Raw genomic sequence first — 23924 nt, forward strand, 5'->3', positions numbered from 1 at the left:
GTGGATAGGCTAATGGAGTAGAGACCTGAAGGTTCACCACTGGCTGTTCGGCATCTACAGTTGTGCCCTTGAGAGAGGCACTTAACCCAAATTGCTTCAGTAAACACTCCGTCTTAGAAATGACAGTGTATGCAAACTGGCCCACTGAAAGAGAGAGATGGCATCCTCTAAAAATGGCATTCTCGTTTTCCGTAGGTTTTGGTGCACCATGACATTTTTAATGGCACAAATGCACCATGCTTTTTTTTTTTTTTTTGTGAGAGAACTAGATATATTTGGTAAACCATTAATATTTGATGAATAATATGTCTGCATACAGTACTCTCCTTAAAATGGGGATTTTTTTTTTAACAGTTCCATCTTACTGGCTGCATCCAACAATTAAAATCAGTTAATAACAATATAATTTGGACAATTTCAGTTTAACCATTCAATCCTATTATCCAAGTTATATAAATAAATACAAATCAAACAAATATTTTTCTTTAATTACTTTTAATAAAATATGTACTGTATATATTTAAATGTAATTAAATGTTTTAATAAAAAATTTTGGCAAAAACTAAAAAAAAAATCTTTACTTAAGCGCTTCACGTTCTATTTTGTACCATTTGTGGAAAGTGCCAAATGCTTTTTGTGAAAAAACAAAAGACACAAAGAAAGCCACCACACAGTGCTAACACAATAAAACTGTATTACATTTGTGCTTAAAATGATTACAGTACAGTATGTACACGTCCTAAAAATAAACATCTCATGCTGAATAACACATAAAAAGAAAATCCATATACAATAGCAAGCAAAAAGGATTTTTTTTTTTTAAATATGTACAACCACCATATACAAATTAAGTTTGTCTTCATATTTTCTCTAGACTATGCCCTCGGTTTCCAAAGGTAATCATAGCCCATAAAAAGATTATCAACATTGTAGGCTTCAGTAGTGATCTGCGCTTGAGTGTCGCCTTGAATCGATAGTAAACAAACAAACATCCTCCGACCAGGTATTCACGTGCTCCTAAATTATGCGACCTGATTATGTTTAAAGAGGATTATGTCAGCTGATGGGCCGCACAAAAAAATACGATGTGACGTTCGTCATGTCTGGAGGAGATGCTTGGTGACTAAGCTGTCTTTCAGTTCAAGTATAAACATGTCAGTGGACAGAGCCTTGAATTACGCGCAATGATGAAAAGCCTATTAAATAAATACAGTGAAGACAGTAACAAACCCATCGTTTCCCAACCCACAAAACCACATTACATATGTGCCAAAACCAAATGTTCCTAGAGTTCGCATTTTGAGGTATAAAACAGGGTAATTTTTTTTTTCAAAATGTCACTAATGAAAGTTGAAGATGTCGAAGCCCAAAGATTGGTAGTAAAGCGAACACCGTGTTTTAACCAGGTGCGATTTTGTGAAGCTTTCGCCAAGCTGTCCTAAACAGCCAGGACATTTAGTTTATATCTGTGCCATTGTGCTCGGTAGCACTGTGAAACCTCATTGGTTCCCAGACCTGTACGCTTAAACATCAAATTTCTTCTGATTGGCTGATTGTGTTTATTCCAAATAGCTTGTCGCTGGTTAAGACGCAATGTAAACGAAAAATAAATTGTAATTGAAAGGACAGTGAGGAAACTCATTCAACCTGAGTAATTATGTTGACATGGCTCCTTTTCTTCTCGCAAACTTGTTCGCCAATAAATACAGATTTTTTACATATATTTTTAAACTATGTGGTCTTCACCCTGTAAAGCAATTGAAATGGCATCATTGTGTTTCGGACAGAGGTCTTGCAGTGGATTGTATGTTTGTGTTCACAAAAGTCGGGCCATTGAGACATTGAGCCGTCAGGCAGCGTCATTATAACAGAACCACAGTCTTGGTCCGTCTTCAAATGCTCTCCCACATACAAAAAAACGTCTCTATGGCTAATCTGTACAGTACACCATCCCTTATTTGGGCTCTTCGTATATACAATGTGATGGGGACATGGGCTGGAGAGGACACTAGTGCTTTTGTGTCTGATTGTATGTCCCCTTCAGGTCCTCTCGCAGCTCTTTCCCCAACTGCAAACGGCGGGGTAGTGGAGGTGGTCAGCGGACCTGCGGCGCATAACCCTCCTTCATCAGTCCTTCTTCGTAGTCTGTCTGGCACAGGATCATGTTGTTCTTCAGGAAGAACTTGTCTCCGACGCAGAACCTGCATGGAGGCGAGAAACAGAAACATGGTGTTTACGTAACTCGAAAGGGACGCAGAAGGACTCATTACTAGCAAAAGTTGCAGGCTTCCCCACAGAGCCGCATTCCGCCCCCTCAAATATTAGCGTACGTTATCCTGCGGACACATCGGCTGGTCTGGAAAGAGTATCTCCAGAGTGCACCTAGCATCTTCTCTACCTGCAGCTGTTTCATAAATATACCCCACAGACGGAGTGCAGGCTTTAGCACTGCCTGATGGGCCGCTGTCTCACTTGACCTTTTGGAAAGAAGATTATGTTGGTCAGGCAGAAGAGAGAGACAAAGAAGGCGGCAGAGGGAACGAGAGCGAGAGCGAGTAGCTCTGTGTGTTTAGCCGTCCTGAGGGCCGCTTATCTTGCTCACAGCGAGAGTTCGACAAGGTCGGAGTGCCAACGAACGCTCGTGTCTACTGGCCAGTGTTGCCTACAGAACCCTCCTGCCTGTGGACGAGGAGGAATACAATGCGTTTGAGTGTCTTCTGGTACCATTTTAATGATTAAAAGTTTGTATTGGGAATGCAACGTTTGGTGAACATTAGACGCTGTATTAAAGGAATTGTAAGAGGGGTTCATTACAAGTCGGCATGAAATGTAAAATCGATTTTCTAAATGAACGTTATTGATCTTATTGTGAATGATTCATCTATGCATGCTTTATTTTTTTTAATTAGTTTTGAGTGTCATGACTCGAGAGACTTCTCCAATCATTTTGTCTGCATAAACCCCACCCATTTCTTACAAACATCTGCAAGCTCTGATTCATATCTGCCTCCTACTAATCAACAACGAGTGGACTGAACCAAGTTCCCACCCTACTTATTTTTTTCAATAATCGATAATTCACTCAGATGAACTTGACGTTATAAATATATGGAAGAAAGGATCTGTTGCTACTTCCATTCGCGGCTTTAAGCTTGAAGCTTTGAGGCATAACTGTTAGTTACCAGATAAAATAATTTTGGCTCGTCCCTCGTTTTCTTTAAAGAAAAAAGAAGCAAAGATCAAGGTTACAGTGATGCACTAACCATGAAAGTGAATGGGGACATTTTTGAAGGCTTTTAAAGCAGAAATGTGAAGCTCATTTTATAAAGGCAAATATTCTGTTAAAATGCGTGTATTATTTGAGCTGTTAAATAATTTTTACAGTCATTTTAGGTTCTACATGGTCATGGAATCAAAGTTAGTAGTTAGTAAACAGGTTAGTAGCGATTTCTTTTCACACTAAAATCATATTGTTTATATGTTATTGTACACCATTAAAACTGTGAATTTTAACATTTACGAATTGTCCCTATTTACTTCCGTTGTTAACCCAGATTTTTTTTTTTTTTAGAGGTAATCAGAATTATGCCACAAGTGAGGCTCTTAACTTGTGTTGAACCCGCAATATTCCTTGAAACCAGATCTGAGAGCCATTACTCTTTCCGCCATTGTTGAATATAATGAGCGAGCGCCAGGTTACTTTGTAAACGGCTCCCTCCCTCCCTTGCATGCACTCCGGAAAACTTTTTTTTATTCGTTATGCATGGCAGTGTCAAGCAGGAAGGTGCAGCCATTAGTTTGGACCAAGTATCAACAAGTAATATCCATTAATCGTGCTTGTTGACACGGTGATTAACACAAAGCAGAGGTGTGCTTAATGTAATGGTGTCATTCACTCCAATAAAAACGTCCTGTTTAAATGACACATTCTTGCCAGGAATCCATTAGTGTCTGTCTTCTCTGACATCCTGGCCCTCTCCACCTCCTCTTCTGAGCACCTCCATCTCGCTCGTTCGTTCTCTCGCTTTCTCGACTAATAGGATCTCTCTGTGTTTATTTACAGCCTGTGTTTTCTGTTCCCTCTTAGCCTCGTCGCCGCCCCGTTTCGCAGCGCCAAATTGTTTCTGCTTGGTGAAATGTCAACAGCGTTTGTGACATCTGTGTGCCAATTATGACGAGGATATTGCAGTCAGCCCATCAGAGGTAGCGGTAATAAATGCCCTTGTGCTGCCCTCCGTTTTTCTACTCGTGCAGTCATTACCGATCGCCACATGTTTCCGAGCACCTACATTACCCTTAGCTTGATGCGCCCCCCTCGCCCTCCCCTTTCAATCTCTCCTCCCAGATGAGTTCAACTTCAGATTGCTTTAATTGCTTTTTAGTATTTCCCATCAAGTGGAGGAGAAAAAAGTAAATGCATTTGATATAGTGTTTGCTCAGGTATGACCGTAAATTCTGGGCTTTTTATGTGTTTTCTAAGGCTGTCATTTTAACACATTAATTAAGCGTGATTTAATTATAAAGAAAATAACGTGATGAAAGCATGAACACGGTTACCTCCCCCCGACCTATATGCAAATTATGCATTTTAAGATATTATTTTAAATCATTTTTGGTAAAATGTGCCTACCCTTTATGACAAGGTTCAATTTGTTAGCTTTAGTTAGGCTAACAAATCATTAAGGATCATGAACTAACAATGAAAAATACTTTTACTGCATTTATTAAAATTGGTTGAATTCTACACGTACATTTTTAACATTTCAAGTGAATGAACATGAATTTGACATTAACCTACATTAATAAATGCTGTAAAAACATGATTTGTTATTAGTTCATGATACTTAATGCATTAACTAATGTTAACAAATTTAACCTCATTATAAAGAAAAAAACCTCATTTTTTCCCTACCATCAGATCCATTTAAGTACCACCTTAATATTTGTGTAAATTTTGCATCCCATATTTTGTAATTTTGTAGCTGACCACATGCAAAATAGTGCGAATGGCCCTTTAATTTGCATCAGATTGAAAAACTAAACTGAAAAAATGTCTTTTGAATGTTTTTGTCTGCCAAAATAATGATTTTCATAAACTGATTATTCATTATAAGTTGTTACTGTTAACATTGAGAAAATAAATTATTATTAAAAGAAAGTCGTTGAATGCTCTTAATTTTCTCAACAAATATTTATATTTGCAATTAAATGCAATTTGATTTGATGAACTAAATCAATTAAATTAATAACATTTCAATTGATTGACAGAGCTAGTTAGTTTTTTTTATCAACAATATCTTTACATTCTCCCCATCTTTCCCTTATATTCTCTTTCCTTCATTTCTACATCATTCCCTCCCTCCGCCTCTCTTCTTTTCCTCAGGTGTGACAGTAATGATGAATATGTCTATTGAGACCCATCTTGTTAAAGAAAAGATGGCTTCCAAGGCAGTGGACTTAATGATGTATGGCTTCGTCAGCTATTTGCCTCTGAGGTCTGTGTTAACTAGAGTAGTAACATTCCTCTTCTGTGAAATAACATGCTGGAGCTGAGTGGAGGAGAGAGGACTTGAAAGAGTGAGGGAAAAGGGAGAGGAAATGAATCACAGAGGGAGGTCTATGGATGGAGAAAAAGAACGTCTACGTCATTGGATGTGAACAAGACATTATCCGACAGAATAGAGTGGATTTGCCGCAGTGTCTGCAATGCAACCACATGGTTTCTTCTAACGACTGATGGCAAGAACTGAGGTTTGCAGATATCTCTGAGGGGATGAGACTGTTGTCTGTGGTGTCGTTTAGTTACTGCAGTCCCAGAGCACGTGCAGCCCAATTTGGCTCAGCCTTTTCAGACTTTCCGTCAAGGACGGTGACCCGTGCCGGTGAACTCCCTGCCCTGCTGCCCAGGCCTCGGCCTTCTCCCAATCCCATGGGGCCTCGGAGCGCCGCGTCCCGGGCTCATCACCGGGAACTGGGACTCCTGAGGCTGGCTGATGAGGTCTGAGCGGACGACAGGCTCATCGATTAGCTGTCCCTTCAGGGCTGATCTGTGGCTAACGGCCGGCTAGAGTCTCGAAACCACACAAACACACTGCGTTCGCGCTCACCGCTGTGACTGTCACCCCAATCCCTGTTAACCAAGCTGAGGATATATCCTCAAGCCAGGTGAGCAGATTCATATCCTACCCATGAATAATCATGCCAGATTAAGTCCGGCTGCATGGGATGATGGCATACTCTATGGATGACACTCAGTGTCAGTGATTGGAAGTGTTGTTATTGTTAACTAAAACTGTTAACAACAAATTTTGTTAATTCCATTCCAAAATATAATAGAAATATTATCAGGTGGAAAAACAAACTAAATATAAATGTTGTTTGATAGGCAGACTCAAAACACTGACTCGTTCAGTGAAGGGGGGCGTAATGATTCAACTGATGAATCAAAATTAGAATCAAATTTTCTTGTGTTTTAATTAGTGTTTGAAGGCAAGAAAAGCCAAGCAGTCATATGCTTAAAAAGAGAGAGATTTGAACAGAAAATATGAGATGTGCATGGAAGTGAAGAAGAATAACTTGTTCACTTAAAAGATTCATTACAATATTATATGGAAGTTTCTGGTTTTCAGAGGTGTTATATGTGAGCCAGACAGACATAGTTCAGCACTCTCTTTGTGGAAATCAAGCTAATCACGGGCAGTATTTAATGGTGCTTTTGTGTGGCCTGACTAATGAAACGACTCTGTAGGAGATGATGGCCTTGCTGATGTGTGTGGGGAAAAGGAGGGGTGGCCCAGCTGTATTAAAAGCTTGATTGTAATCATTTAAGCATCAAACGCTAATGTCGGGACATTTCTTATCCTCATGGAGGAGCATAATTATACGGCGTGACCTCTACTGACCCGTTAGCCTGCTCCCAGCATCAGAATGCCTGTCCCACGTCACTGATGGCGAAGAGAGCATTTTGTAAGATGGATTAGATGGCTCTTTTAAAGGCCATGGCCTCTTTAATATTGTTTGAGGAGGGAAAATGAGAAGGGAGAGAGCAGGGTGGGATGTATATGAAAGTAGACAGAAAGGGGATAGATGAAAAAGATGAAAATGGAAAAGCTAAATGCAAGGCAATCGACGAAACAAAACACCCCTTTTTAAAGAAGGGGGGGGGGGGCGAGGCATTCTCATTCTTGAGAGCATTTAATTGGACACAAATATCAGGGCCATAAAACTCTTTTTGATTTCCTTGAACTATGAAAATTAGTACTTTTACCTCTGATTTATTCATCATTTTCATTCAAGCACTAAGAGCATAGAACAAAAACCAATGGGAAAATTGAAATCAGGCCCAATTGGCTAGTCAAAACAATAATGTGCCGTGCGATTCTCTAAAGGATCTCCTTCCATCAACGTCTCGCTGTTTGTGTTGATGTTTATCAAAGAGCATCACTGGACTGAGCCTGTACTCGGGTAATGTGCCGAGCTGTCACAATGACGGACGCATCATGAAAAGCCCTGCCGTCCTTTTCTCTTTTGGAGGAGTCCATCAAAATTTGCGAGGCTTTCTCGAAAGGCACTGACAGAACAACAAAGTGTCTGAGACATGTCGGGTGGCGGGTGTCTGTGGAGATAATGTCTCGTCAGCTTGTTGACAAATGAATTTTCTCTCGGTCAAATGGGGGGTATTTGCATATCAGGCTGTTGATGCGGTGCTCTCAGACTGTAGGAGATCTGATGCAGGTAGTTCTTTCTGATCTGTGTAAATTAAATTCTTGTGTTTGGTCAGGATAAAAAGAAGTTTAAGTGGTTTGTATATGTACAGTGGAAAACATGATACAGGATTCTTTGACGGAAAAAGTGCATAATTTTTTTGATACAGAAAACTTCTGTAACATTATAAATGTATTTACAGTCACTTTAATGCGCCCTTGCAGAATAAAATGATTATACTTCTTTTTTTCTTTTTTTTTTTAATCATACTGACCCCAAACTTACAACGGAATTATAATTATAAATATTTTTTGTGTAATGCAATACATTTTTAAGCATGGAGTAAGTATCCAAATACTTTTTAATGTTTGTTGTGAAGGACACCTATGCAGGCTACATCTATCTCTCCAGCAAAACATCCAATAGTGTGAATAAACTGACAGGAAATTCAGGTTCCGGTCTGAAATATGGGCAATTAGCACCAGCTCCATGCTATAAATCTTGTGGTGAACACCAGTGAAATTGTGATGGGCGAACGAAAGATGCATAGAGGCCTCATCAGAGCGTGCAAAGCAGACTGACACAGATTTTATTAAACAGTTGATCGGCTGGCCTAATGTAAAAAGAAAGATTTGCCTGGCTCTAAATGGGCTGTAATGCCAGGCAAGCGGGTGGACCTGTCTGTGGCTCTGCTGATGAAGATTAGCTGACTTCTTAGATTAGGTGAGCGTGGTTCGTGCAGTCAACTGAAGTGGCAAGACAATAACCCGGTGTTAATTGAGCGTAACCGGATCCTGCAATTGGCCCCCACTTGTGTGTACTTCTCTCTGGCACCTGTGTGTTTGTATGAAGCAGGTATCTAATGAACAGCCCATGCATGAGTTTTTTTTCTTTATTTGACCACATTCTAAGACAAATGGCCTCTTTTTCTTAGAGTGAATGAAGACAAACAACACAATTTGCCCAAAGTAATGAAGAAAACTGCAGCCCACAGAATATTTAAGTGTTATATTGCTGTCTGTTTTTGATGTTGAACCACAGCAACAAGCAATTTATTTTGACATAAAAAGATAATTTAAAATTATTCTTGTTTTAACATCCATAGGACAATTACTGTAAAAACATGATGTGTAGCATATGATGGACCTCAACACAAAGGGTATAATATATGATATATATATATATATAGGGAAATATTCAAGATTAGGGGCAACAGAACGTAAAAAAAAAAAATACATGTAACCACGTAACACCTACAAAGAAATAAATGCAATAAAATTAAATGTAGTAGAAAAGCCTTAAGGTAGTTCAGATAAAGGCCAAATTCATTTTTACTTGTGGTAACCTCTTTCTTTTTGAGCCTAAAATGATGTATCAAAGCTGTGGTTGCAGTTCAGTGGTTAAACCATCCAAACTGTCTAAAGCAGGGTTCACCATTCTCAGTCCTGGAGGGCCGCTGTCCTGCAGAGTTTAGCTCCAACCCCAATTAAACACACCTGAACCAGCTAATCAAGGTCTCACTAGGCATACTAGAAACTTTCAAACAGGTGTGTTAGAGCTGGTTGGAGCTAAACTCTGCAGGACAGCGGCCCTCCAGGACCGAGATTGGTGAACCCTGGTCTAAAGTCATCAGTTCAAACCCCAGAAGAGGCGATTTGTGATTTTTGAGGGTTATTTTGTTACTGATCATCACTACCCTTGAGCAAGGCATGAAGAGATGTACTATGAGCTACTTTGGATACAAAAGTGTCTTATGCCAGTTTTTGTGGTAGGGTGATAGTTACATAAATGGGCTTGTGGTTCAGAGGTTGTTGTTTAGAATCACTATAAATTGCATCTGATGGGGGTTTAATATGTCAATTCAACTGTGCTAGCAATCGGAAGGTTGCCAGTTCAGACCCCTGAAGAATGTTTCATGGGCTGGAGAGTTTTTTGTCTATATCACTGTTTTGCCCTTGAGCAATGTACTTCTTGCTCCAGGGAGACGGTACCTGTGGTAAACATATTGATGTAATTTGGATAAGAAAACATCTGCCCAAACCATCTTTCAGTGGTAGAGTGGTGGGTTTTTAACCGAAGGTCATTTTTCAAACCCCAGTAGTCTTGATTCATGAACCAGAGAGTTGCTGGGATTCCCTATCGCCATTGTGCCCTTGAGCAAGACATGATAGTGGGGTTAAGCGGGACCGTCCTTGTAGTAAATGTACTGTAAGATGATTTGGATTCAAGACAAACTTTGAGTTTTAAGGGGCTTAACACATCTGCAAAGAGATACATACATTTAAGTACTGTGAAATGTTTAAGAAAACTGAATATAAATGAACTAACCTCTGGTTGCACAGCTGGCAGGCAAAGCAGTCCAGGTGATAGACGTTCTCCTTGGCTCTCATGACCATCTCAAATGCTGGGATGAGTTTACTGCAAGCCGCACAGTTCCCTGTCACACCGAACAACCTGACAGATTGAAAAAGATGTAAAGTTTTAGGGTCAGAATCATTTGATCAACCATATCAATGCTCAGATTGAAATGGGATTGTAAAGAGTGATTTATAAATAAATCACTCGGTTGATTTTAGTTATTCAAAAACATACAGAGCAACCAGTGTAGTTGGATTCACAAACAAATGACTCATGAACCGATTTGTTTTATTGAATTAAAAACATAAAAGCAGTCATTAACAAACAAATGACTCAAACTATAGCTTTCCTGTAGCTCAAACAGTAGACCGTTGGCGTTTGCAACGCCAAGGTCATGGGTTCGGTTCCCGGGGAAAGCAAGAACTGATAAGAATGTAAATGTGTACCTTGAAATGCAATGTAAGTTGCTTTGGATAAAAGCGTCTGCCAAATGCATAAATGTAAATGTCAAACTCTTTAATGAATCATCCAAAAAGACAAACCTTTTATTCTCTTTCCTGGGAGTTTATATAATACTTTTACAAATTATTAGTGTTCACACAAGAGATTTGAACTTAGTATTAACTGGGCCACGTTCACACAGCAACAGAATATGGTTGTCAGAACCTCTGTGTGAACGGAACCGGACTGGACAACTAGTTGTCGCATCATACAAAGCGAGAGAGCCGCTCTGCACTGCACAAACGTGTGTCTACCTTGTGTTGCGGGTTTTCATGTGTGGTTTACTGTAACTTACAGCGACAGAGATATGAACTGTGTGTCATCTGAAGGGTTAGAAGCAGTCACTGTTCTCCACCGGAGCTGCTTGTCAGTTTCGTGTTCTACGCTCGACTCAAATGTTGCGCTCTCCACCCAGATATAAAAACTGCTGTCGGTTAATAAAGATTTGACAGATGAACTCCTTGACTCGATTGGACTCTTGTTGTGCCAAAAGTTATAAGACTTTTCAGTTTTATGGACATTGCAAACTTTAATATTACTGGTCATTGTCCTGGTAAGAGAATACAGGCTTGACTCCCGTTGCACGTTCATACAGACACTACTGTAAGTTGCTGTGTGAACTGGATATTTCGAGACTCACACCTGAGTCTAAGTACATGCGGTTGTCAATCCCAAAAAATTACAGTGTGAATGTAGTAAAAAGTGTTTGTGGTGATTTAATATATCTGCAACTTTTTGCTGTACATTTTTTAAATTAATATTTTTTGTCACCACGTTAGAAGGTTCACCTTGTAATTCATGGCATTAGCTGAAAAACTTATTTCATTTGAATACATATGAAATTGACATTATAGCTGAAATGTGCCCAGTTGAACAAAGTGAATCGAGCTGAATCAAGAGCTTGTGAATAGAAATGGAAAACTGTATCGATACCAAGTCCTACTCCAATTTTCCCATTTCCGATGATGGCGCCTTTTATGATATTTTGGCTTGAAAAAGACTTTGCAATGGATAAAAGCACAAAAGCAGAGTGTGATGTGACCATCATGGAGATGGCCGGGCCGGGTGAGGTTAACGCCACAGAGCGGCTGCCCAGGGATGAGCCTATTATCTTCTTGCCTGCTCGCGGGACATTACGGAGAGGATTCATTAGGGATTCATGGCTGTTACTCTACTGCGACCTAGACCGAGTAAAGGGGGGTAGGGGGAAAAGAAATATCTGATAACGAAATCATATAACAAAATAACCTATTAGGCGGACTTCTTCAGGCACTTTTAGCCGTCGTTGTTAAAATGATAAAACTGCATGCCACTCTCCGGCTCTGTAAGAGATCGCAATCTGATAAATGATCTTGGGGCCTGGGATATGCAGGGTTGTTTATTAACCTTCAGAAACTATGTTTCCCACAGGCAAATAAAAAAGAGCTGAGCAGATAGATTGTACTCTCATGAATACCTACAAAATTAAGGGCTACTGTGAACGCACCTTGAGACGATGAAGGATATCTCCAATAGCATTCCAGGTAAGAGGAGAAAGGAAACGAGACTTCGTCCTGTGGATTGGTGCCGATTTAATTAAAGGAATTATGTCTTTCCCTTTGAGCTGTCTAAATATAGACACGTTCATGTTATCACGTCTCCACTATTTTCAAAAAAGTGCATAGCCAGAAGGCCTGCGCTTGAAACCGATGAAATGATGAGGCATATTTTTTCCACTCCCATCTTGCAATTAAATATATCATAGATCTGCACGTAAATAGAAAAAGGATGATAGATTCACTGTGTTCAACTCACTTATATAAAAAAAAATGTTTATGCCGCATGTATTTAATGCATGTTCTGGAAAGAAAAGATGCACTAATGAATGTGCTGGATTTCAGCTGATGAATGATAGATGATATCCATATGAAAAAATGATGCTTGAAGGTCTTTTTGTCATCAGGTTGAATCAAACCAGTATTAGGTTTGCCACTCTAGCAAGCTGTGAGCTCAAAACGTCTCATCTTGTGCAATTTTAAAGTAACCAATACCTTTCCTGGAATAGGACAGTCATGCCTTTTTGCTTTGAGAATTTGAGGTATGTGCTTTGCAAATACACTAGGCATTGAGTGAAAACGGGTGCTCTCACCTGAGAATCTGGCTGTGTAATACATGCGCTGCACAGAGAAATCAATAGGTGTTTTTATTTAAAGAACCAACTGTATTTTTTTTTTCTATAAAATGGATTGTAATCCATCAGAAAGTAGCTGAGAGTATCTTGACATACAATGGGGGATTTGCTTTCTTCCTTTTGACTGCTGTTTTTAGCTATTCTCTTGTTTTAAAAATGACATGCGTACCCTTGGCTCATATTTACATTCACATACTCCTTTATTTTTAAGTTTCTAATTGAGTTAGATCATGTGAAAAGGGAGACTCTTGAGTTTTGGTGAAAGTGAACTTTTCTTTGGAATATAAATGCTGGATCAGATAAAACAGTAGATTAAAAATGTTTGAAGTTCATCTCTATTTACAGCGTTTGTGGCATAATGTTTATTAGCAAAGAACATTTAACTGACTAAAAAAACAGCATGTATTTGTAGATATTTTTTGTAACATTATGCATATATTTACAGTAACTTTTTAATAATTTAATCCATCCTTTCTGAATAAAAGTATTAATTTTTGAATGGCAGTGTAGATAAATAATATACCTATTATGTTCTCTAGATATTGGTCGACCAATAGTGAAGAACTTCCATAGAATTATAATTACAATTTTTTAAAAATAATTTACAAAATTATAAAGACCCACTGCTCTCAATATTTGGGAACTGTGCGGTAACCATCCCTCTGTACAGGAGACTCTCAGAGAGCTCTGTTTCTCAGCCCAACAGGAAAAGGGGAGGGGCGGTAAGACGGATGAAGCCCTACCTGCCACTTGTCTTTCACCGGTCTGCCAGTTTGATGCCACAGACGCTAATGGCTCTCAAGGGAGGCGGCAAATTAAGCGTGCTTGGCTTGTAATGAATTCAGAGGTGCATGTTCTCTAAATGCAGTCTGTAAGAGAAGGAACTGAGTGTCCAGAGACAAATGCAGACCGGCCTTCCCATTTATGTTCTGTAGGGTGAAGAAAACGTACCATGGTTCAACTGAGTTTATCGCTCAGTCCAGTTTTCCATCAATGGTCAGTGGCTGTGTAATATTTTAATAGTATTATGGAGGAAATCAAACTCACTTGGACATAAATGCTTACAAAATAGCATTTATATTTTATTTCATAAGAGGCAGCTTGAAATTAAAATTCATAGCGGCTCTGGATTCATAAGTTAAAAGAGAATGCGCAATCAGTACCACCTGATTGGACACAAAAGGTGTTGGAGGTGCACAGCGGCTTTTCACAGTTGAATGGCACCTATTTGATGAGAGGAAAACAGACACCAATTAAATTATTCCACAAGGCTTTATCCTAGTGGTCGCAGCAGCGAGGCTCAAGCGTGCAGCTTTACTGTAATCATTAGACAGTGCCCCAATGGAAAATGCATGAGCGATGTCACCTCAATATCCTCATCCAGCTACACAAAATCCTTGTAAATTACTCTCTATCAAACGAGACCCCTCTGGGACTCTAATATGCAAGTGATTCAAATAACACAAAGAAATGAGACGCACTGATATGGTCCAAACTATGCCATTTTGGGAGAAGTCCATTTCCATGGAGAAGATAATTACATTTTTCATGAAATTTCTAACTATTAAGTAATTACTTCTGTAAGTAATGATCCAGTGCAATCAGGGTTATGATCAATTCACAATTGAATTAGTATTATTAAATTCCAAATCAGTTTCATTTGAATTGAACATGAATTAAGGTAGCAAACATGATGCAGCACTGAAATTCGAGTTTTAACTGTTTTGAATACCTGCGATGTACGAAATGCCACCTATAGAAATTTGTATTTAGTTTAATACATTAACTTTTGAGGGCCAGTGTGGAAGAACACTTAATGTTAGGAAATACATTGCCTGTGTTGAATCTACAATTCAGTAAATTACGCTTCCTGCCAATTCAATTCAAATTTAATTCAACTTCCTGTCGGGTGTGGCCAATCCAGTTCAATTCAAATCCACACTCTTGAATTGAAACAGAGCTCAAATTCTGTACAACCCCGGTAGATAATGTTTTTAATGAAATATATTATGGAGAAAATATAGCTTTTTTTTTTTTTACTAGGGTTCCTGGCTCAGAGTCTGGGCAGGGGGTCCCGGAGCCTGTAAAGATTGAAAAAAAAAGTAAATGGGATTTTGAACAAAGCAAAGCATAATGTTTATCTTAAACGTCAGGCCTGTATTATTTTCGCTTCATTTGTTTGGGTATTTTCTGAACATCAAGGGCAACAAATAAAGCATTGCTTTTTCCTTTCTGCACCTTTTTTCAGGGAAAAGAGAAAGCATGATAACGCCACCACCTCCAGAAGCATTTGAAATTCTGACAGTGGCTCCCTCTCTCCATCTTGCTCCTCTCTCCCGCCGCCACCCCCGCGACTTCAATCGCTCTGGCCTCAGCGTGCATTCATCAGCTGCCGAATTAGAATTTGTTTCCTCACAAACCATTGATCATCGGCCTATTACCAGGCAAATGACAGTTAATTACCCACTACATTAACCACCGGGACCCGGGGACCGGCCGCCTGTGCCATCAGTCACAGTGATGAATGTGGCAAGTTCAGTAATGCGCGGCCGTTCTCGCGTCCGCCTGCCACGCTGAGAGCAACCCCTGGATCTCACTTCTCGGCACCCAGGGAAAATCTATGGCAATCTGCATAATTACAGGCTCAGGGTTAATAACAGACAAATGATTTGTTGCGTCTCGAGCAGCAGGCTCTCTTGCTGCTACCGTGAGGCGCTGTGTCTGCGGTTAGCATCGGCGCTAACTTTTAACGTCAATGTTTGGGGTGCTGTGAGTTAAAAAAAAGTTAGATTAATCTTGAAATATTGATGCTCATGTTACTGATGTTGTCGAGATGATTGATCCTCACGTAAAAATTTCGACTGTAAGTGTTTTGGATCCTGAGTTAAAAACTTGATAGTGATTTTATTATTTATTAGCATAAAATGTATGCATATCATTAGCGTCTATGTGGAAAAAAACCTGCCCGACAGTAAAAAGAAGCATACTTCAGTTATTTCGCTACATAAGCTAAATGTTACTTTTTAATAGGAAAATTGATTTTATAATATAACTTTTAAAAATTGCTTAATTATTGCAGTTTTCTGTCCTATGTTGATATTTCCTATTGAATCAAAGTTTTTTTGGGCCTTTTTTGTTGTTGTTGTTGTTGTTGTTGTTATTTTTAAAAAGCCAATGGGCTTCAGTTTTGTCAAAGTCATGATTTTCTACTTGCTTGTCAATTTTAGTTGTGTTTAGGAGAAGGGACATTCTCATTTTAGACAGCATTTGATTGGACAGAAATCTGCGTGGTACAGGATGAGTCATCTGTCATTTTGCCGTATTTTCCCGATAGAGAATTTAGAGTTTTGTTCTGCTAAAAAAATTTTTTGACAGCATTTAGAAGTACACTAGCATTTACAGTAGATAACCTCAAAAGCTAGTACACATGGACTAAGGGCCCTTTCACACCTACCTTGTTTGGTCCGGATTATCTGACTTTTCAGTTTGATCCGAATCAAAATTACAGGTGTGAAACCTCCCCCGGACCACGGTCCGGACCAAACAGATGAAATTTGGTCAGACGAAAAGAGGTAGTCTCGGTCCGGATCAAACTGAACAAAGGTTTGGTTCGTTTCTAGTGTGAAAGCATTTTCTGTATGGTTCGGACTTTCAGACCATTTACAGGAAGTCTCAGTGGTTCTCGCAGGATTGCTTGCAGTCTTCTCCTCCTTTCCTGCCGGCGACGATAAAATGTTTGCACAACGAGGATGTTCATTTGGCGAATTTGAACTAGACTCGAGTATAGTTGGTGCTGCAGGTAGAAATGGCGTAATAATAACAGTATAGTGGCAACGATATGCGTCTGTTCATTCATTCTTGTCAAAGTTACCCGCCGAATTGACAACACGCTGATGTCAGACGCACGTCCGTTTACAAACCAATCAATGTCGAGATGCAGCCCACATAGATGATGACAACAGGACGCAAGTATGTCATGTAAAGTTCTTTAGTGTGCTCGCGTAAATGCAATGTGAATTCAAACCAAAACTTACTGAATGTATAAAATCTATCAAAACATGAACTTTGGTTCGGACCTTGGTGCAGACTTTCAGGTGTGAAAACGCCCTAAAAGGCTGAAACACCAATTTAGATTTAAAGTGGTCTTTAAATGATTGATCATGCACTATAATTATTGTTAATAAAGGTAAAACTAAAAAAAGAACCTGATAATCTGCAGATTAGACCAATTTAATTATGATTTTTAAAGGTAAATAGTTGTCATTACCCATTTTATCCTCAGAAATCACCAAATCACCTAAAGGTATTGGTTTTGATAGTATTTGGATTGAAAAGAAAAGATGCCTGACCAGTTAGAACGAGTTGGCAGATGCTATCAGACGTGTACTTTCTTCAATCTAGCGCCTACACGTGTGATTTTCGAAGATTAAACAACTCTTGGGGCAAAATTATTTCAATTACAGCGGGCGTGACCTGGGAATTGTCTGTGGGATAAGATTTTCCTCCTTGAGTGCCCTGACTTTGCCTGGCTGCTGGCTCAATCAGTTCTAATCTGCACCTGGACTCTGATATCCTAATGATGAATTATGGGCCTCTTAGCTTTCCACTGCAGGGCAGATAGAACAGCTCTCCACTGACCTGTCAGCTCGCTTAGGCTGAGGCAGAGACCCACGATAATTGCCCAGAAAGACCATGTGCGTGTTTAAAACTCATGAGCATCACATGAACATCCTTCACTCATTAGGCCCTTCACTCTCTTCCTCTCTCTCTCTTCTCGGTAAAAGCACAGTGAAGACAGCTTTTACAACCCGGGCGTGAGATCGAGCACAGAAATTCTTCCTGAAAGTAAAGGGTAATTGTTTTCTGACATCGAAAGTTACTGCCTCAACAGGGTAATTACTGTAAACAGCCTTCTAAGAAGACAACAACTTGAGGAATTGACTTGAAAAACTGCTATTATGAGATAATAACGTAGATGTTCTTATCAGGAGATAAAACACAGACTTTAATGGACTCCAGAAAAACAATGGCAGTCAAATATTTTCACGCATCTGTGTATTCAATAAACAACCAAGATGAAAGGTGCGAAACCTCTTTCAAGTGAAAATCACAGTGAAACCAAAATAATTATGCCCTCACCACACAAAAAGCATCCAAAAGCATTGGAGCGCTTTTCAGCAAGAAAATCTGGCAGGGGTGTGCGGGGATTCGGAGGGGTATTTTGAAGAGGGGTGTAATGAAAGTTTTCAACCCCCGCAGGGCCCAGATGTGCACTTTGATAGGCACTTCTCGGTGCCAACCCACCTGCAGTTGCAAGCTGGGCACCGGGGTGTGCCACGCTAGCCCTGCAATTATCTGCACCAAACATGCTCAGTCCCACGAGTCATTGCTCTTCACAGCTAATTAAGCTAATCTCAACTGGAGGGGACCATCCAAAAACATAATGTGTCCAGGCGAATGATCACAAAAGCGTTTAGCGCGAATGGAAATGCCAGCGTTGTGAGCTTTACGTTCCTCAATGCAAACAAAATGGCGGCTGATGCAGAGACTGCATTCACAGAGTCAATGTTTGGAATTGTATTTGCTAACAGGTGTAAATCTTGAATTGTCTTGTTCATACAACAGCAGTCAGATGCTCATCGAATACGAATAAATCTATATGAAGGAATAACTGAAGTCAAGCACCTGTTCTATTCTTGCGATATCCGTGAAAAATGATAGAGAATAAATGATGAAGATGCCAAAAAAACAGCGAAATTTGCAATTGACAAATTTATCAAATCTTAAATTATCATACTAAAAAAATATAAAAGTTATTTTAAAAAATGTTAAGCTTCTGTCATTCTGGCTAAACAATCCTCTCTGATTTACTTGACAATTTCAGGCAGTTATTTTTGTTTTATAACAAAACTGTGAGTGAACTTTTGTATTTAGCACTTTAAACCAGGGCTGACAACCTTATTCTGCTGCTTTGTTGATCGAGAAAAGGGTTCCTGAAAGAGCGTCCTACAGTTGTTTATGGCATTGCAGAGTAAATGTGTTGAGCTGTCGCGTTAGGGCATTGTGTAGGTGTCGGCAAATGGATCATTCTAAAGGTCTAACTTCATAGAAAAATGTTGGAAAGATGCATGGCAGCATATGTGGCCTTTGGTGAAGGATAGTTATGGCTACATGAAATGCTTCAGAGCATACATCACCTAGGAGTGAATGTCACTTTTAGAGCGTGAGCTACTTTTCGATACTAAAATTCATAATCTACTTGAGAGATGGTGACTTTTGCTCTTAAGAAGTTAAAAGGTCTGTCAAAAAAATAAGTGTTTGTTGTCTGTTCTTCTATTTTTTGCACAACTCGTATTCTGCCAAAGATTGAAAAGAGGGAGAAAACAATACCGTCCAACCCCTGACCCCACAGCTGAATCCCTGACCTTCCCAACAGGACAATTTAGCACGGAAGAAAAATAGAAGATTAAGTATTTGCACCTCTACTTCAAATTCGATCAATGGTGATTACAAGTGCCCATTTTGACCTCTCTGCGATTTCAGGTTACATGTGAAAAGCCCAATTTAATTACAGGAAGTCAAGAACACACACATTTGCAAGAATGGAGCATTATTGGCCACGTAATTGCCAGACATGTGAAGTGAATTGTATTGAGGAGAGGTTAATGGTGGCAAAGCTTTTTTCCAAGCACAACATAGCAATTACAGGACGCCTTCAGAGCTTTTAACATCTCCACGCCATCTCATTTAACACAAAATAGAGGCGAGAGGGGACTCTGGATTTCTTTGTTCTGTAGCTTTATCTGTTAATTTATTTCCTGAGGACGCAAGACTTAAACCATCTGTTCCTGAGATGAAAATTTGTTCACAATATGGAGGCCTCCTGCTTAGAGCCGCTGTTTGAAATGTCACAAGACACGAGAAACTGTGAGAATGGGAGAATGAGATGAAAGAAAAATCATCTTGTGCCTTATTAAAGGATCATAATCATTCGTTTGAGGCCAGAAACTGGACACTGTCAGAAGTACACAAGGTTGTATTTAAAGTTTGCATAAAACAGAAGTTGTGATCCTTTTTCTCCCCTATAGTTTTGTATATCTGAGTGAAACAGCTTCTTGAATGAGAAAAAAATATAGGGTGGGACTTGATTTTGTCGAGAATTGATTGGATCGTTGTGGTTTGCTTTTGGAGTGATCTCATGTGAGTGACAGGTTGTTTCAGGGATTTTGATTAAAGATTACGAGGGCACATGAATTAAAAAAAAAAAAAGATGTGCACAGATAAATCATTTATAATAAATACGGTAATATGATATTTAGTCCTAATAAAGCTGGTAGCCTATCATGTACTGTATGCAGTGCATATGTTTATGATTGCAGGATATTTGATGCCAGCTATGTCTAAAATTTCTGTTTATTTATATTTTTAATTAATGGAATCCGTTTAGATCTTTATAGTCATTTTGCAAAATAATGTTTTTTTGGTACATTTTTCCTGCATGCATTGCAAGCTTCAAGACTGTCAGTACAATTGAAGCAACAAATGCTTTTTGTGCATTTTCAAGGGTTCTTTTTTTGTACTGTACAAAGTTTACGGAATTTTAATAGATTTTTTGTTGTAGATGAAGGATGGACAATGGATTCGTTTTTGTTTGTTTTTTTTTCCAACTTACTTTCAGAGAAATTTAATTTAATTAAAGTAACAAAGCAAATTTCCTAAATATATAACTGAACAATTAAGGATTTAAAATCAGTGATGTGTAAATCTGAAAAATCGGATTTTTAACTAAGTAGAGTTTTGACTGTAGGAAACGGGTAAACCAACAGCGTCATATTGTTGTAGCTCTAGATTTGCAGATTTCATCTGTGGAAAGGTCTTCAAAACCATCCTGATTAATTTTCCTTTCCTTTCTTTAACTGAAAAAGATAATTAAGAAATATTTAATGTAGGATTTTAATTAGACAGAATCCTGAATGCCGCCCCACATTGAGCTTGAGGGGTGTTTTTGTGGGCCCAATGATTGAAATGTTTTAATCACTGATAAAATAGATTGGATGTATTTTTTTCTCTCTCAGGAATTCCCACTGGCAGTTAAAATGAAAACCACCTTGATATTATTCAGAGTAAAGTAATTAGTCGAATGAAGATAAAGCCAAATGAACTCTTGATCAATACATTAACCGGCACCCCTCTCTCTCCACCCACCTCAATGTTTTCAAAATCAAATTAATTATACGCACTCCTCTCAGTATCAAAACCCTCTGTCGCTTTGTGCCAGGGACATATGGGTATCAGAGTAATGCGTTACGGACAGCAGCACCTACACTTCCCGCGGTGTGATGATTCTTTTTTATGCAGATTTGTGGTAGAGAGAAGCGAATCAGTGCAAATGATCTTGCTATCCAAGCCTGACAATGGAGAGGTCTCTAATGAACAGACCAAGAGCAGACTGCTTTTTTAAAATGAGAGCTTACAAAGGCCATGGGTCTGATCAAATCCAAATAGCTGGAATGAATAGTGTGCAGGGATGACACAGTAACTTTGATTGCAGGGAAGATGCTTAGCTATTTTACGACAGCATGCTTTGCCAGTTATGTTCTCTTTTTTTTGTCCGTGTTAATGTATCATCTCACTTTAGAATACAATGTTAGTTCTTGTGACCCTGCTTATACTTAATTGGTCAGTGCTATACAGCAACAACACCAGCAACAAAAAAAAGTTTTGTTCTGTCTCTGTCTTTGCATTTAAATAGCCAGCCGTGATAGCGTTTAGCATGCAATATGCACAGCAATATGCACAGAGTGCTAATCACAGTACAACAGTTTAACACACTCCATAAAGGAACAAACCAGTGTGTACGATTGATCAGGATGTACATGGCTAATGCAGAGGAGCTAGGCTGAGAAAACACAGGGCCTGTGAAGTGCACAGACACCAGGACTTTGACGCAAACGCTAATGCAGACTTGAGGTGATGATACATGGGGCAACTTTTTGCTTGGGCACTTTCCCATTGAGAATGGGCAACAAATTTCTATCTGGATAATTTAGATCGTTCGTGGGCCCTGTGTCTCACCTGGTTGCCCTTTGATGGCAACATTGCCCGGCAACATTGCTCAAAAAGCTGTCCTGTGTATCATCATGCAGATTCAGCACAATCAATGTGGTGGTGACAGCGCTGAATACATATTTGCTTTTTTCTTTTCTCTCTCCCTCTCTTTTTACACGTTGAGCAATCCTATGTGTGTAAGCTCAGATTTACATGTAGTGAATAGGCTGGTTGTGATTTTAGAAATGCATTGATTATATCAGTATTATAAGGAAGGAAGAGAGATAAAGAGATAAGGTAAAAAGGTGAGGAAAGAAAGAAAAAAAAGAAAGTCATAATATGTAAGAAAACAAAATTGAAGATCTAATCATCTTTGTAATAAGAACATTCAAGTCAAGTGAGGTGGATATCATCTCTAGAGCATTAAATGTTGAAATAGAGTTACACAGGAAGTATCCGACACATTTACATGAGCTCTTGTCAGATAATTTAATAAAGTTGTTCATTCTTTTGGTGAGATGGACTTGTTTGTGGATGTGTCCGGTTCAAGGGCAAACTTGAGCGCCTCATTTGCATTCTTCTCTTTCTTTTGGCTCTCTCATGAATAAAGTAGGGCGTTAAAACGGCTGCATTTACATCTCATTTTACACAAGCACAGTTGAGCAACTAGGTCTGACTGGTCTCACCCACACCATTAACATAAAGAAAAATATACTTTATTTACAACTTAAATATAGGGGGGAACGCAGCATTTTGTTTATAGTCAGAATACTCAAACAATTTTGAGACGAGAAAGCATTTAAAGTCTTGCAAGCAGTGCTCTTTAGCGAATGCATCTGTGTTTACCAATACCGAAAAAATTGTGTGCCTTCTGCACTTTTCAGTCAGGCTACGCTTTGGTCTGCTGCTCTCGATAGAAGCATGTGTATTGATGTAACATCCACAGCAAAATAAGCCTGACCATGTGATCATATGAGATATTTTGGCAGATGCTGTGTGCCTGGAGCTGAGGGGCTGAGGTGAGGAGCATCCAGCAGCGTCTCACAGTTCCGCTAGGCAGCACACTAATTGAGAAGTCGCTCAGGGGTTGAGCACAGGGGGCTCGCTGCACTGTGCTCCCTATCCAAATCAAGCCCCTGTAAGTGGGGCTGACATGGACCAATCACCATCTGGAGGTTCCTCCACTAAACCCCCACCACCTCCAGACTACCATGAAAGGATCTTCTGTTATCTTCCCCCTTCTTCATCTCCATAAAAGGCTCATTACTAAGGTGCTGCAATTGAGGGTCTGAGGCCAAGCATGTACTCACGAACTGCAGTGTAACTCTCGGTGAGTGGAGTTGACTGCCTTGTGTAGGTCCGTAGAGCTGCCAGTCACACATAGACGAAGATAGTGATGTATTCCAGAGTGAGCTTTGTTATGTGAGGGTAACACATACATAGCATTGCAGAGCCCTAAAGCAAGCATTTCAGAGAAGGTCAGAGGTTTGAGTTGGGGCTGGGGTGCTTTGTTCTGTTTGGTTGTTAAACTTGCATGTGAAAGAGACAGCCGTTGATGCTCCAGTTAGATACTAAGAGGCATTGTGGTCTCTTGAAAACTGCAAACTTATCACAGTAAAAAGGACTCATGCCATCAGCGGCTTTTCAGACTAAGGGTGTAAGCATAGCAGACAGGTCTGGAGAGAGGGAACTTGCCTGGACCAATGACCCACCAAGCTGTACTAAATAATTGGATGTTCAGAAAGTGCGAATGCAAGGAGTGAGAACGCCTTAAACAATAAGCCTGAGATCTTCCATTTTAGCCCTTGGTGTGTTTCTCAGCCAAACAGCAGGGATTTTTTTAAAGAGCTTGCGGATTTACAGACTACGACACATGCACTTGAAGAGAAAACCGTAAACTGGGGGTGTAGGTTTTATGAGATTGTGATGCAGCCCAAATCGGGTTTACACCTAATGGCAAAGGGCTAGCCAAAATAACTTTTTTTGTGCTTGCGTCTGATCCTACAACATCATGGTTGTCTTTGTTACTCTGCACAATACGCTATGAATAGTTTAAAAGCTACCAGGCCATGCAAGATAATGCTTCAGAAGAGTAGGGTTTATTTATTCGGCCTTACTCTCAGGGCAGGGAATCCATTCCTGT

General features: G+C 39.5%; 1 protein-coding gene across 6 annotated transcripts in view; it reads right to left on the reverse strand.

The window, feature by feature from the left end:
- Positions 1-673: 673 nt before the first annotated feature.
- lmo3 (LIM domain only 3) overlaps positions 674-23924 on the reverse strand; it is a 42343-nt gene continuing 19092 nt past the window's right edge. For 5 of the 6 annotated variants that reach the window (XM_079869747.1, XM_079869749.1, XM_079869746.1 and 2 more), the window contains 2 exons: positions 10033-10158; positions 679-2201 (listed from right to left, as the gene is read on the reverse strand). In XM_079869747.1, the coding sequence (XP_079725873.1) occupies positions 2096-2201; positions 10033-10158 (232 nt within the window). In that variant the 3' untranslated portion in view covers positions 679-2095. Of the gene's footprint in view, positions 2202-10032; positions 10159-23924 lie in introns of all 6 variants that reach the window. The other variant, XM_079869745.1, reaches the window with a different exon arrangement.

Source organism: Squalius cephalus (assembly GCF_949319135.1).
Source record: "Squalius cephalus genome assembly, chromosome: 4".
NCBI classification, from domain to species: domain Eukaryota; kingdom Metazoa; phylum Chordata; class Actinopteri; order Cypriniformes; family Leuciscidae; genus Squalius; species Squalius cephalus.